General features: G+C 41.0%; 1 protein-coding gene across 1 annotated transcript; it reads left to right on the top strand.

Annotated features, from left to right (window-relative positions):
- Positions 1-3,223: 3,223 nt before the first annotated feature.
- klf15 (Kruppel like factor 15) lies at positions 3,224-14,979 on the top strand. Its single transcript, XM_058084635.1, has 3 exons — positions 3,224-3,480; positions 4,419-5,811; positions 13,123-14,979. Exons 2-3 carry the CDS (start codon positions 4,505-4,507, stop codon positions 13,289-13,291), a joined length of 1,476 nt encoding a protein of 491 aa, XP_057940618.1. The 5' UTR covers positions 3,224-3,480; positions 4,419-4,504; the 3' UTR covers positions 13,292-14,979.
- Positions 14,980-15,060: the final 81 nt, after the last annotated feature.

Raw genomic sequence — 15,060 nt, 5'->3', positions numbered from 1 at the left:
TAATGTCTACTGCTCCATTTGGAACAGCAGTCTATACCCTTGGGAGTGAGTAAGTGGGCAAAAGGCAAGCACGCTTAATCCATCCAATTGGATGAGACGTGCCGTGGAACTAAAACCCAACTAAGCTGTCTAAGAAGTGCATTAAGACACACAGGAGGTCGTTTGTTTGCTTTTTCTTCTCTTGTTTGTCTTCTGTTTTGAAGTTAGACGATGAACAAAAGGTTAAGATTCTGAGGGCAGTAGGAAAATACAGGATAGTAGGATACTACATCCATCTGTGCATGGGACAACAGGAGATGATGTGTTCGAGGACCGTCAAACAGTACTAATTGGATAAATCGCCGCTCACGTTAAACATTAAAAAACTGGTGGATTTCTAACTAATAGTTACAGAATTGTAATCAAATAATATTTACTGTAATGTAATTATTAACATTTATATATTTTAATGACTTTAACAAGCTTTAAAAGTTCCTTTTTTTTAGTTCTTTCTTTTTATTTTAATTGGTTTTATTTTTTCTACTTTTATTGCTTTGCTTCTTGTGTTTTTTTATATTTTAATATCTATTTTATTATTTTATTTCTTATTTGATCTTTTAGTTTTTTATTAAAATAATTTGTACCTTTATTTATTGTATTTTATTTTTACTTTTTATTTTACTAGTAAAATAATTTGGAAATTCTGTTTATAAAATGTGCTATATAAATAAAGGGGATTGGATTGTATAAAAGACAAATGAAATTACATTGAGTGTTCAATTTTGACTAAATGTTTTCATGTTAACAATTTTTATAAAAACTATAACATTTTAGAACACAACCAATGGCTAGCATATGTCACCAGTAGTTGTTATGCTCATTTTTCGCCACTTTGTATTGAGTTGTAGACTCCTATAGAGCAGTTACACACAATAACCAGCTCAGAAAGCGTTCTAGTATTTCCAGAATCTGCACCTATTCAGCTATATTTCTTTGGATTTCGTGCATCCTCAAAACAGGAAGCAAATAATGCACATTCAAATGTCACCGCCCTTTTGGCAACTGGGGAAGCCATTGAATGCCATTGAGTCCCTTTAATCTTGTGTGGATTAATCATTGTCGGGGTTTATCACCACGCTGTTCTAGTACTCTTTATCTTGTGTAGAGCAATACTATAACAATACGTCTTGTATGTAATACTTTATCAGGTGTTTATAGCACTATAAGCATTACAGCAGTTGTCTGTTTGAATTACATAGTTTAAGGTGGTGTGAATGAGCAATGTACAGTATTTGCATGCTAGTAATGTGATAAATCTAATACATCTATTCATAAAAATTGCAGAATATATGTATCAAATGTCCCTGGAATATTTGACTTATGTCAGGTAATATGTCACAAATGCTACCCAGGTCCAATCAGGTGTGAAGACTAGATGAACTGCATCCTAAGTATCTTTTTTTTTTTAAATATTTTTGATCCAGACCAGTACAAAGATACAAGTACTATGAATGCACCCTAAGATGCCTACATATTTCAAGCAGCATAAATAACTTTGATTCATTATTCACCATGTGGGTGTTACGTAACATGACTATTTATTTGTTTGAACACAGCATGTGGGAACAATTCATTTGTTTGGGCTAGAGGAGGAGCCTCTGTTTACATGTTGACATTACCGAGAAACATTAGGATGAAATTATGCAAATATATATTGGCATAAAATAACAATGAGTTCAACGCCTGTATCTTTAAATAATTCAAATTCTGAAAGTTTTATGTCGAACAGCCTCCTGGCAAGGAATTGTGTGTGTTCTGTGGGTAGTGGTAGTGGGTCATGGATGTATAGTGATGTACAATGATGTCATTAAGGCAGTGCTTCTCAAATAGTGGTGCATCCACATGGGGAGTCACTAACCACGTTTACATGAGGAGTTTTTCTCTTTCCGAATGGAATCTTTCCGAATGACTTTTCCGAAAGCAATGGTATACATGGAAAGGAATATTCCAATCTCTTGTCTACATGCACCGCTATAATCAACCAGAATAGTCAATGGGGCATACGCAGTAAAACGTAAACATCAACATCACGTGATACCGACTTCCTCGAGTTTTTCCTTTCACTTGTTGGAATAACTCCGTATTGCCATTTTTTCGTTCGTCCAATCTTGAAATTTAGTTTGAATCAAATACAAACTTTCCGCAGCAGTCCAGTGCAGATTGCTCGCCTCCATTTTTTTTAATCGAAGAACGTCTCGAGCTGCGTGTTACGTCATATCTCGTCAATCTTGCTAATATTTTATAATTAAACTCGGCACATGTTTTATCTAGATATATATTTTCTTTTTTAATAAAACTGGACTTGTGAATGGCGTATAGAAGGGTTTAGATTCTGTTCCACAGATGGCGCTAATGCACACGAAAGCTGCTTGCCAGCCGCCAATAAACAACAGAAGAAAAAAAACACCACGAAGAAAAACGCAGTCTGACAACTTTCCGATTGAGCGGGTACAAGATACCTCAATCGGATTGGGGAAAGGAATATTCCACCTCTGTGAATCCGATTATATATTCATTCGGATTGGCACTTTTCTTTCGGAATGAGGTGTATACAAAGGTTACATTCTTTCCGTCTGAGCAAATAACCTGAATAGAATTGGAATATTTGGGTCCATGTATACGTGGCTACTGAGAACTGGGAACTATTAGTCCACTGGTTTGGTGTCTCTTTGTTGGAGTCATCCCCAGTGAACGAGAGGGGGTCACTTCCTTACGCTTCGAGTTGGGGGAAAAGGTCCTGACTATCATTTGTGCATATATGTGCCAAATAGCAGCTCAGATTTCCCAGGTTACTTGAGGTCCATGAAACTCTCAGACATTAATGCGACAATAGTGAGGGTACAGGAGGGTATAATGGGGTTTTCGTCAAGGTCGTAGAAGGCCTCCTATATGATATATTTAACTGAAATGACTGATCCCAACAACCAGTGATTTATAAAGCAAAATCTCGAAAATTATGCCCAAACTTTTTACGTCTTTTTCTACGTCTATCAACTCACATGGTTGGAAATGAATACAAAATACAAAAACAAGTGTGACGTTGATGTGTTTTTGTGCTTCTCACCCTCCCTCCCTCCCTCCATTAAGGCCCATTCCCTCTTAGCGGCCTCCCTTTTTTTTACCCGACAACCAATAGTGAAGCAGCAACCAGGCGAGCCTTCATAAGCCTAACCCACAAACACAACCACAGGCAATCATGTGACTCAACTGCCAGCCCCTCTGTAAGTGTGTGTATGTGTGTGTGTGTATGCGTGTGGTGGCATGTGTGAATGTGTGTGTTAGGGGAGAGAGAGGGAAAAATGTGCTTTGCACACACACACACACACACACACATACATGCACACACACTTGCGGAGTGATCTCAGCATTACGCACAGAGGAAGACTTGGAAGAGGAGAGGAGGCTGCAGTCAGCAGGGGGAAAAGCTTATTCTTCACACAGGTAAGAAAAAAAAACATGCATAGTAATGCAAAGTAAGCCGCATATTTTTGCAGGATTATAGTTCATAACCAACTTATAACAGATGCATTCAAGGTCTTCCCGTAGGTTAAATTATGTTGCAATGTCTTAGTAGTTTTTCCTTCAGTATGCATCATGAACATGCGTGTATTTTTTATGTTTCAGCAGGGCAAGGGTTACTATAGGGCAATGTTGCTCAACACTTCGCCAGGCCAGTGAGGCATGAACACTGATTCAGATTGCGGTTTTCAACTAAGACATAATATTTGTCGGCATTTTAAAGTAAATATGTTTCAATCAAATATGTGTTTATATATATTTTTTCCGGTAAATGTGTAATATTCAGTGTAGCAGTGATTAAAGTAATAGTATTAGTTTGGAATTGACTATGGAAACTGCTTTTCTATCATGTAACACAAGAGGGCACACATTCATACAGTTTTTTTTTACTTGCCCCACTTTTTACTGTTTTATGGTATTTAAATTGGCCACCATAAACTAGTCATTGTTCTTACTTAAGTTTATGTGTTTATTTAGATATATTTATTCTTTATTTATATATAAATGTGGCTTCGTAGCACATCTGGAGAGTAAAAAAAAAAAATGGGGAAACCCTGATTCCATATGGTCAGTGAACGCCACAAGAGCTGCTACACACACACACACACACACACACAGTTCAGACTGAGCTTCCTTTATACGCTTTTATTCAAAGAGCTTGCATGCAGACCTCTGGCCAGAAGAAGTCCAAACAGTTGCTAGCTTAGTCCACACAGGCTTACACATTTCTGAGAAAGCTTGCAAACTTTTGTAGAACATTAACCTCAAAGAAAAATGCTAAGTGCAACCATCCAATTTTATGTTTTGTCTTCTGAAGGTAGAGATTCCTGTACCAACCATGTGTTTTTGGTCTTCCACAGGTTATTCATTATTAATATTTAGCCAAGTCCTCCAAAGTTGATCTTGAGAGCAGAGCAGAGTCCACCTGCCATCCATCCTCACAGGAATGGTGGATCACTTACCACTTGGTGAGGAGACTTTCCTGTACTACGCTGGCTCATCTGATTGCAGCAGAGTGCCACCGGGCGTCATGGTGACCGACACGTGTGTCTACCACCCTCTCCACCCTTACCAAGGGGTGTCCTCATCGCCGGGGCTCTCCGAAGATGACCTCAGTATCTCGTCAAGTCCTCGGTCGTCGTTGTGCTCCAGCCCAGAGTCGTTGTCTTCCTCGTCGTCGCCTGAAATCCACAACAATGTCAGCTCTTCAGGGAGTGAGAGTCAAGATAGCTTGCTGGACCTCCTCCTCTCTCAGGGAATGACCACCAGTTTACCACCTTCTTCGTCTGCTGCGGCCCCACTTTTACCCATGGGACTCACTTGGGAGTCCAAGAGGGATCAAAGGTTGGGTCTCCTCCAGCATCATGCCAAAGAGGACTACTATGAGTTCCCGGTGTTCTTGGATGAGCTACAGGATCCGGCAGCGCTCCTCTTCCAGCCTACACTAGAGGAAATTGAGGAGTTCTTGGAGGAGAACATGATGGTGGCTATGGAGAAGGAAGATGAGGGAAGCGACGAGGCAATGTCGCCGACGCCGGAGGATTCAGAAGCCGAAAGTGCAAAGACGATACCAAGGGAGATGTTGCAGAACTCTGATCAGACTGTACCTGTGGCGCTTTCTCCACTGTCCTACCGAGAGACCAAAGAGGAACAGCATGCATCCGACATGGACTCAACAGAAGATACTAGCTACAGTAGAGTGGATGGGATCAAGCAGGAAGACTGTGGATCTCCATCAGCTTCAAAAGAAGGCACCGGTGCTACCTCCAGTATGCCGGTCATCCTCCAAATCCAACCCATACAGATTAAACAAGAAGCTCACCCCAGCGCCGTCTCAGACCCTCAAACCCAGGAAGCTCAACCCCAGAAGGGTCCATCAGATATCAAGATCGCCCAGCTCCTGGTCAACATCCAGGGCCAAACCTTCACCTTGGTGCCTCAGCTGCTATCGCCAGCGAACATTACCTCCAGCAGCAAAGCGTCCTCTAAATTTGTACGGATCGCACCGGTGCCCATTGCCGCCAAACCCACTGGGCTCGGGGAAGGCGGGTTAGGCGGTGGGTCGGCTGCTGGGGTCCTCGGCGGTGGTCAGAGGTACCAGAAGAGTGCGGTGGCAGACCTTATTAAAATGCACAAGTGCTCTTTTCCGGGTTGTAATAAGATGTACACCAAAAGCAGTCACCTCAAAGCTCACCTGAGGAGGCACACGGGAGAGAAACCATTCGCCTGCACGTGGCCCGGCTGTGGATGGAGGTGAGCAAAATCCCTTCATTATTCTGTACATTAGGTCTCCAATAGGGGGACAGTAGCTTAAGCTCTACTCCTTGAGGTACTTTATTGCACTTATCACTAGTTCAGGTCCCGCCTAAGCTGGTATCAAGATCAGGCAACATTTGCCCAACTATTTTAACCCAAAAAGTTCAATAAAAATACAACATAAACAATAACAATATAAATGTCCAGTGTTTTAAAGAGTCATTATGCCAATATGTTATGCACATTATAGACTTTGTGCTGTAAGGCAACTTCTGCTGATATATCCTGCGAAACATACAAGAATATTCAAGAGTATGACAGTACTCCCCACCTCTCACGACCCCCAACAGTTCACCGCGTCCCGGCAGGGGATCCCGCCCCACTATTTGAGAAGCACTTCGCAAGGGTAACACACTCCCTTCCCATTCCCTTGTTCGTCCAATCAGCAATCAGAACACACAATCTAGATGTGCTGTATTCTTGACCTTGCAAGGAGTCACATATTTAAACTGTTTTTGAAAATGGATATTTCCATTTGTTCACGGAAAAAAGGAGGCTGACAAGTGGGGGTTGGAGACATTAGGTCTCCAATAGGGGGACAGTAGCTTAAGCTCTGGTCCTCAAGGTACTTTATTGCACTTATCACCGGTTCAGGTCCCGCCTAAGCTGGTATCAAGATCACGTAACATTTCCCCAATTATTTTAACCCAAAAAGTTCAATAAAAATACAACATAAACAATAACAATATAAATGTCCAGTGTTTTAAAGAGTCATTATGCCAATATGTTATGCACATCATAGACTTTGTGCTGTAAGGCAACTTCTGCTGATATATCCTGCAAAACATACAAGCATATTCAAGAGTATGACAGTACTCCCCATCTCTCACGACCCCCAATAGTTCACCGCGTCCCGGCATGGGATCCCGCCCCACTATTTGAGAAGCACTTCGCTAGGGTAACACACTCAACAAGATGGCCTTTTTTTCCGTGTTTCACTGCACACATTGGCTCCCCTTTCGGTTCCCTTGTTCGTCCAATCAGCAATCAGAATCATCTTGAACTTGCAAGGAGTCACATATTTAAACTGTTTTTGAAAATGGATATTTCCATTTGTTCATGAAACAAAGGGGGCTGACAATTGGGGGTTGCGTACCCCTTCAGTAGCCAACTGTCAAAATCATTGCATTCAATTCCATTTTTCAAAAAAAAAAAAAGATTCTAAATGGTGTTGTTTAGTGTCCTCACTATCTATGTGTGTGTACCATGTGTACCATGGTCAAAATTGTAGATTAGATAGTTTACTTTGAAGTGGACTCCATGCAGACTTTGCACCCCGCCCCCACCGCTTGAGCCTAGTTATTGCACTTGTTTGCTCACTGTCTGCAAACACTTTTCACACACACACACACACACACACACACACACACACACACACAGAGAGAGGTACACGCACACAGAATTGTTACAGAATCAAGTTCAAAGTTTTTAAGCTGATGACGCACACACTTCTTTTTTAATCAATGACAATAATGGCGTTAAACCGGTACTACTTATCTTCCTTTAACTGCTTCCCAAAGTACAAAATTGCCAATAATTGGCCTGTGAATAATTGACATATATACGTATATATATGGATATACTGCATGTAGGCAATAGGTTTGGCCTGTTTAACCTCCCCAAGGTTTATTATTGATAACATCAACAGCAGCCATTAGAAATCACATATGATTCAAGTAATTATGCAATATCAGATAATTCTGGCCCATATGTATGTACAGTATGATGTCAGATGATGTGTCCTATGTGAGCTTTTCCATATGTGAGTGGAACACAAGCAAACTAGCTGTGGAGAAAATGTGTTTGCTAGTGTTTGGAGGTGACTTTTTTTTTTTTTTTTTTAGACCACTATGTCTATTTACGTCTATCTATGTACGTCTATGTCTACTCTTGTTTTATACTCTCATACAAAAATACTCTCATACTAAAAAGAGGTTAACCACTGTAAAAAAATAAATAAAATAAACCACACAGCAACATCTTTCCTGATATGGTGCCTGTTTAAATGTATGACATTATTGTTATACATATTATAAAACACAGTATTGTTCCACATATAGTTCAAAAATTGAAAAAAAAAAAAATTAAGACAAAAAAATGAATATAAAATATTATTATAAATATTATTTTTAGGGTTACTTTTCCCAGAGGGAAAAATAATAATAATATGTGTATAGTGTCCCATAGTGTCCCAACTCTAAAAGAACCACAATCTTTACAAGACTGAGGCATGGATACTTGGATGACCAGTAGTTCAATGCACTGCTTTAGTACAAAGAGTACAAAAACCGAAACATATTCGTATTGAGCACAAAAACTGAAGTTCCACTGTATTTTACAATAACTTTGGAAATAAAAATTCCATCTATAATAACCTTTCAATTTAACATTATTCTCTTTAAATGACCAAATGTTGGCACTGCCAATGTTAAGCTTTCCAAGCTAAGACATGACATCAGTATTATAACGTAATATACATTCCTCCAATCCTGCTCCTCACCCCCTGCCAGGAGCTAGAGGTGACCCAGGCCGTCCTCATACGAGTAACTTCAGAATAGATCCATGTGTGAGGAATGGAGCTGGGGTCGTATTTCATTGGCAGAGCTCCTTACATACATAACTTGCACGCAGTCGTATTTTCTCTCCCCCAAATATTCCTTTCATCCTTCTGTTTTCTTCATGTTTTGCTTTAAAAAGCTTTAAAAAAACTGTGTGTTCATCTACCACCTGCAAGAAGACCGTTATATGATATTAGTGTCTGATGGCCGTGCTCAAACCTAAACACTATTGCCGTCATAACACGCAACACCGCTCGTGCACACACTTAACAGGCTGTCACCCTAGCAGCGGATTGTCAGCTGATGCATTCTTTTGTTCCTTGTGTTAACGCCGCTGTTGCTGAGGTGGTCGCGGTGTTTGATTTATCTTTAGATTTGTGACACCTTTAACAGGAGAACGAGGACAGCTTTTGTTGACGTGGCGCCGGTCCACGTGAGTTTTATTGAGCTGGTACTGTGTACAGACGAGTCCTGCAGAGGTGTGATGCTTGTAGGGTGCTAAGCTATGATGGGCTTGTTCTTTCGATTATTAGAAACGTGTGGTTTGGGTGAAAACTAGAAACTTGATTCCAATTAGTCTGGAGTTATTATGAGTCACTGAAAACTAGACACCTCCACTTTCAGTTTGGTGTGTTGCTAAAAGTTGGCCCCTCCCCTACGTTGTTGGCTCTAATGTATGAACAAGTTCCAACAAAACTCTGCGTACTGCACTATATGTGTTTTTCCCCACACACTAATATGCAAAACGTCAAGCGAAGCCGGAACAAGGTCATCCGGGGCACCAATGCCCTCCAATACACTCACTGTTGTGAACTCTGTGACCTTGCATGCTCCACATGGAACATGTAGAGGGTGATAAACTTCACACGAGTCGGTGTGGAGGTGCTGTGGAAAGGACACAGATGATACACACATGACGTGTCCATCCAAAAGAACATCCTGCTTTTTGGGATGAAGTAACAGTAACAGTAACAGTAGTATGACACGTGTAACATAGGCAACAAATACAGCCGGAATACATAGAAACTGTATTTTCATTCTTATACATCACAATGGTAATGGTTTCATTTATTTTGCATGTATTCATGTTACATTGGAATACAAAAATTGGTTTAAATTTTTTTTCAGATAGGATGAGTGGTTAGCACGCAGGCCTCACAGCTAGGAGACCAGGGTTCAATTCCACCCTTGGCCATCTCTGTGTAGATTTTGCATGTTCTCCCTGTGCATGCGTAGGTTTTCTTCCTCCCACATTCCAAATACATTCATTCATTCATTTTCTACCGCTTTTTCCTCATGAGGGTTGCGGGGGTGCTGGAGCCTATCCCAGCTGTCTTCGGGCGAGAGGCGGGGTACACCCTTGACTGGTGGCCAGCCAATCACAGGGCACATATAGACAAACAACCATTCACACTCACATTCATACCTATGGACAATTTGGAGTCAATTAACCTAGCATGTTTTTGGAATGTGGGAGGAAACCGGAGTACCCGGAGAAAACCCACGCATGCACGGGGAGAACATGCAAACTCCACACAGAGATAGCCGAGGGTGGAATTGAACCCCTTGGTCTCCTAGCTGCGAGGTCTGCGCGCTAACCACTCATCCGCCGTGCAGCCCGATTCCAAAAACATGCTAGGTTAATTAGCGACTCCAAATTCTGTCCATAGGTATGAATGTGAGTGTGAATGGTTGTTTGTCTATATGTGCCCTGTGAATAAAAGGATTAACTAGTGGCGACTGTGCGGTGAGTAAGTGGTTAGTGCACAGGCCACACAACTAGGAGACCTGAGTTCGATTCCACACACAGTTTGCATGTGTGGATTTTCTCCGGTTTCCTCCCACATTACAAAAAACATGCTAGGTTAATTGGCGACTGAATGTGAGTGTGAATGGTTGTTTGCCTATATGTGCCCTGTGAATAAAAGGATTAACTAGTGGCGGATGCACGGTGGTAGAGTGTTTAGCGCACAGGTCACACAGCTCGGATACCCGAGTTCGATTCCACCCTCGGGCAGTTTGCATGTGTGGGTTTTCTCCGGTTTCCTCCCACATTCCAAAAAATTGGCGACTGAATGTGAGTGTGAATGGCTGTTTGTCTATATGTGCCCTGTGATTGGCTGGCGACCAGTCCAGGGTGTACCCCGCCTCTCGCCCAAAGACAGCTGGGATAGGCTCCAGCACCCCCCACAACTCTTGTGATGATAAGCGGTAGAAAATGAATGAATGTTTTCAGATACTTCTTAGTCCCATTTATTTATTTGGTCATTAACCGTGTATAAGGTACATGTACCCTATTCTTCTCTGGGTATATAATCCTCCATTTTGGCAGTCCAAATCATTAATTCATTCAGCAGACCATAAAAATATCTTGTACTGACTGCTTGGTAAATCTAGCTCCAGCCGGTACTGAAAGGACAGCAGTGATGACAAGTTCCAATATTTTTCAGGTCCCATAGATTCCCCAACCCAGCTATACATTTCAACAAGGACTTTTGTGGTTTACTGGTCATCAAGTACTGTATGTCATACTGTTCATATACAAAGAAACCCAATGTTGCTACTTTTAATTGGCTTAATATTATGAGATGTCATGAGGCTGACCTAGTATATTAAAAACTGAAAACAGCAACCGCATATAAAACTTTTACAACGTGACAATAAAATTTTTTACAACACAGCCAGATGAATCATTTGATCCATTAACAATTTGAATCATTGTTTTCACATCTGTAAAAAAAATGAGTCGTAAATATTCATGCTTTAACTTTTAATATTTGGATTATAATGCACCCCCCCCCCCCCAAAAAAAAAAAGTGAATCGAATTTCAACTGAGGCATCATTAAACTTATATGAACCGTACAGTCAAAGTTGGAAATAAAAACATAGCATTACACAAGTGTAAAAAGAAGTTAAACACTATATATATCGTAAGTCCAATCTTAATTGTTACACAAATGCAAAAATAAGTAAACCATTATAAAATGCTAAATAAAAAATAAAATAAAATAAAATAAAATAAAATAAAATAAAATAAAATAAAATAAAATAAAATAAAATAAAATAAAATAAAATAAAATAAAATAAAATAAAATAAAATAAAATAAAATAAAATAAAATGATTAGTGATTCAGAAACGTATGACACATGTTCACTACTTTAAATTACTTAATTAATTGAAGTCACGCTACATGGGTATCACTACCCAAATAAACATGAATCATTAAACCAATAAATACTTAACTTCCGTTTTTAAACGTCGCTTTGGCTATCAAATTGCAGCGCCATTAAATAGACTAGTATTGCGTAATCTTAAAGTGAAAATAGCTTGATATAACCAGGAGTTATCACCTCGGGAGGAATATGGGGGGCGTCAATCCGTGTTAGAGATTAACTTGCTCTTAACAGATTTGTGAATATATCAACTCAAAGGCCCGCCATGTGCAGGCAGACACAACTCTATCATCCACTTCAACCCCCCCCCCCCCCCCCCCCCCCCCCCCCCCCCCCGTCATGATACCCAAACCCATGGAGTCCACCAGAGCTGGGCAGGGCCAGGAATAGACCAGGATTTCTGGCCTCTCATGTGTTGGGAGCTAATTTTGGGCCGAGTCTTTAACTGCGCAGAAAGGATGCAAGCCAATCGCATCGCACCACTCGGGTTACTGTCATATAAAAATACCTTGACATTGTTTTTTTTGTTTGTTTTTTTCATAATTTCCGTCTTTTGTATCTTGATTTCAATTTGCATCCAAATGAATTTAGTCATTTAATATTTAGGGCATTGGTTTTCAAACTGGGGAACACGTCCCCAAGGTGTGGCCCGGAGTTATGTAAAAGTGAAGAATACACTTTAATGCTAGGATTCCGCAGGGCTGGTGCCAGTTGGTACCACTTCACGCCAAAGATTATGTGATTGGCGCATAGTGGCTCGCTGTGGCGTCAAATTATGTTTGCTCGGCATTTTGCCATGTTGCCATTAATTCAGTGCCACAGTGAGCCACTACGTGCCAATCACATAATCTTTGGCGTGAACTGGCACCAAATAGCGCGGGCCCAGTGGACTCCTAGCATCATTGGCTCGCGCCATTACATTCCAGTGGATTCCAATAGGTGGATTGTTTGTGACATTCGGTTCCACTTGGCTTGATGCAAGTGGCGCAACGAAGATTTTAAACATTTTGAAATTTTCTTGCCGCCAAACTCAATTTTTGCGGCCATTGCGGGCCACCACGAGCCAGTTGGGAGGCAGTTTGAGCCACTGCACGCCACTGGGCACCTTATTGGCGACACTAGGCACCACAGCAAATTGCGTTGGCACAAATTGGCACCAACTGGCGCCGGCCCAATTGGACCTCTAGTACAATTGGCGCACGCCAGTGGATTCCAATAGGTGGATTGTTTGTGACATTTGGTTCCACTTGGTGGACAAGCAATTGGCGCAACAAAGATTTTAAACATTTTGAAATTTTCTTGCTGCCAAACAAAATTTTTGCCGCCACCATGAGCCAGTTGGGAGGCAGTTTGAGCCACTGCATGCCACTAGGCGCCACAGCAAATTGCACTGGCGCAAATTGGCACCAACTGGCGCCAGCCCAGTGGACTCTTAGCATAAGCAACACCTTAAGCAATCATGCTAACACACAGATTTCAGTGATTTTATAATGAAAAAATGTCCCACTCCGGCAGGTTCTCCAGATCGGACGAGCTGTCCCGCCACCGACGCTCCCACTCTGGAGTCAAACCATACCAGTGCATCGTCTGCGAGAAAAAGTTTGCCCGCAGCGATCATCTATCCAAACACCTCAAAGTCCACCGCTTTCCACGAAGCAGCAGGACAGGGCGCTCTGCAAACTGACCCCATCAACCCCCCCTTGCTCTGATGGACTAAAGGAGAAGGGGGCAGGTGATTGTATTTTGAAGATGGAGGACGAGAAACCCTTTTAAAAGGATGGACGTACTGTGATTATTTTGGGAAAAAAAGACTACGATACAAAATGTTACTTGACATACAAACCCTCATGAGTGGAATAAGCTTCTTGTACAGTCATCTCATACAGTCTAATCATAAGTCTAATTGTCAATTCAAAGTATTTTTCACACATGCGTGTGTACAGTATATTGTATATGTTTTAAAAAGCCTTATAGAACAGTTGCATCACTGAGGGTTCGATTTCAAATAAACCTGAGTGAGCATTTTTGCCTTTCTGGAGCCAAATGTTGCCCAACAAGACACACTTTTCTTCGATGAATATGCTGGAAATGAGGACGACAATTGTGGCCTTCATCCCCCTGCTCACAGCACCGACTCCAGGGACTATTATGGGTTTTCTTCAAGGCAGGGAATCACCCCTCTGTCAAACAGTCAAGGTTTCAGTTTCAGAGTCACTTGCCTCTATCACCAAAGAAAAGGCGCTACAGAAATATAATTGACCTTACTTGACAACATACCAGTCAAAACTGACCAAACCATCTTCAAACTGGAATGATTATTGGTTTTGAATGATGAAGTTACTCCTTTAGAGGGCGTTTTTCCTTGCCTCCATCACCAATCTGCAATAGGTTTTGTTGAGAGTAGGCACTATAGAAATTAATTTGACCTAATTTGGTGACATACCAGTCATAACGTCTAAAGATCATCTTCAAACTGGAAATATTATTGGCCTGGGTGAGAGGCAGGAACCTATGACGTTGAACAATAACCTGGAATAGCTGAGGAAGACAACGCTACCACCATTTGACCTGTTTTTTTTTTCCAAGATTCTTCATTAGAGTGAGTTTTTCCTTGCCTCCATCACCAATCTGCAATAGGTTTTGTTGAAAGTAGGCACTATAGAAATGAAGTTGACCTAGTTTGGTGACATACCAGTCATAACGTCTAACCAATCATCTTCAAATTGGAAATATTATTGGCCTGGGTGAGAGGCAGGAGCCAACGACGTTGAGCAATAACCTGGAACGCTACCCACATTTTACCTGTTTTTTTTCCAAGATTCTTCATTAGGGGGAGTTTTTCCTTGCCTCCATCACCAATCTGCAATAGGTTTTATTGAGAGTAGGCACTATAGAAATGAAGTTGACCTAATTTGGTGACATATCAGTCATAACGTCTAATCAATCATCTTCAAACTGGAAATATTATTGGCCTGGGTGAGTGGTGGGAACCAATGACGTTGAACAATAACCTGGAACACTACCCAAATTTGACCTGTTTTTTTCCAAGATTCTTCAGAGGGAGTTTTTCCTTGCCTCCATCACCAATCTGCAATAGGTTTTGTTGAGAGTAGGCACTATAGAAATGAAGTTGACCTAATTTGGCTAGATACCAGTCATAACATCTAAAGATCATCTTCAAACTGGAAATATTATTGGCCTGGGTGAGAGGCAGGAATGAATGACGTTGAACAATAACCTGGAACGCAACCCACATTTGTTTTTTTTTCCAAGATTCTTCATTAGAGAGAGTTTTTCCTTGCCTCTGTCACCAAACTGCTATCTCTGAGAATTGGCACTATCAAAATAAAATTAAAATTTCTCACCTCCAAACTGGAAATACTGGTTGCTAGCCAAGCAAAAATGAATTGAATTATATATAATATAATATATAATAATTGCGGTTTCATTGTG

Source organism: Doryrhamphus excisus, chromosome 10 (genome assembly GCF_030265055.1).
Source record: "Doryrhamphus excisus isolate RoL2022-K1 chromosome 10, RoL_Dexc_1.0, whole genome shotgun sequence".
NCBI classification, from domain to species: Eukaryota; Metazoa; Chordata; class Actinopteri; order Syngnathiformes; family Syngnathidae; genus Doryrhamphus; species Doryrhamphus excisus.
Note: the sequence above shows the minus strand (reverse complement) of the source record. Positions and strands in the feature narration are given on the sequence as shown.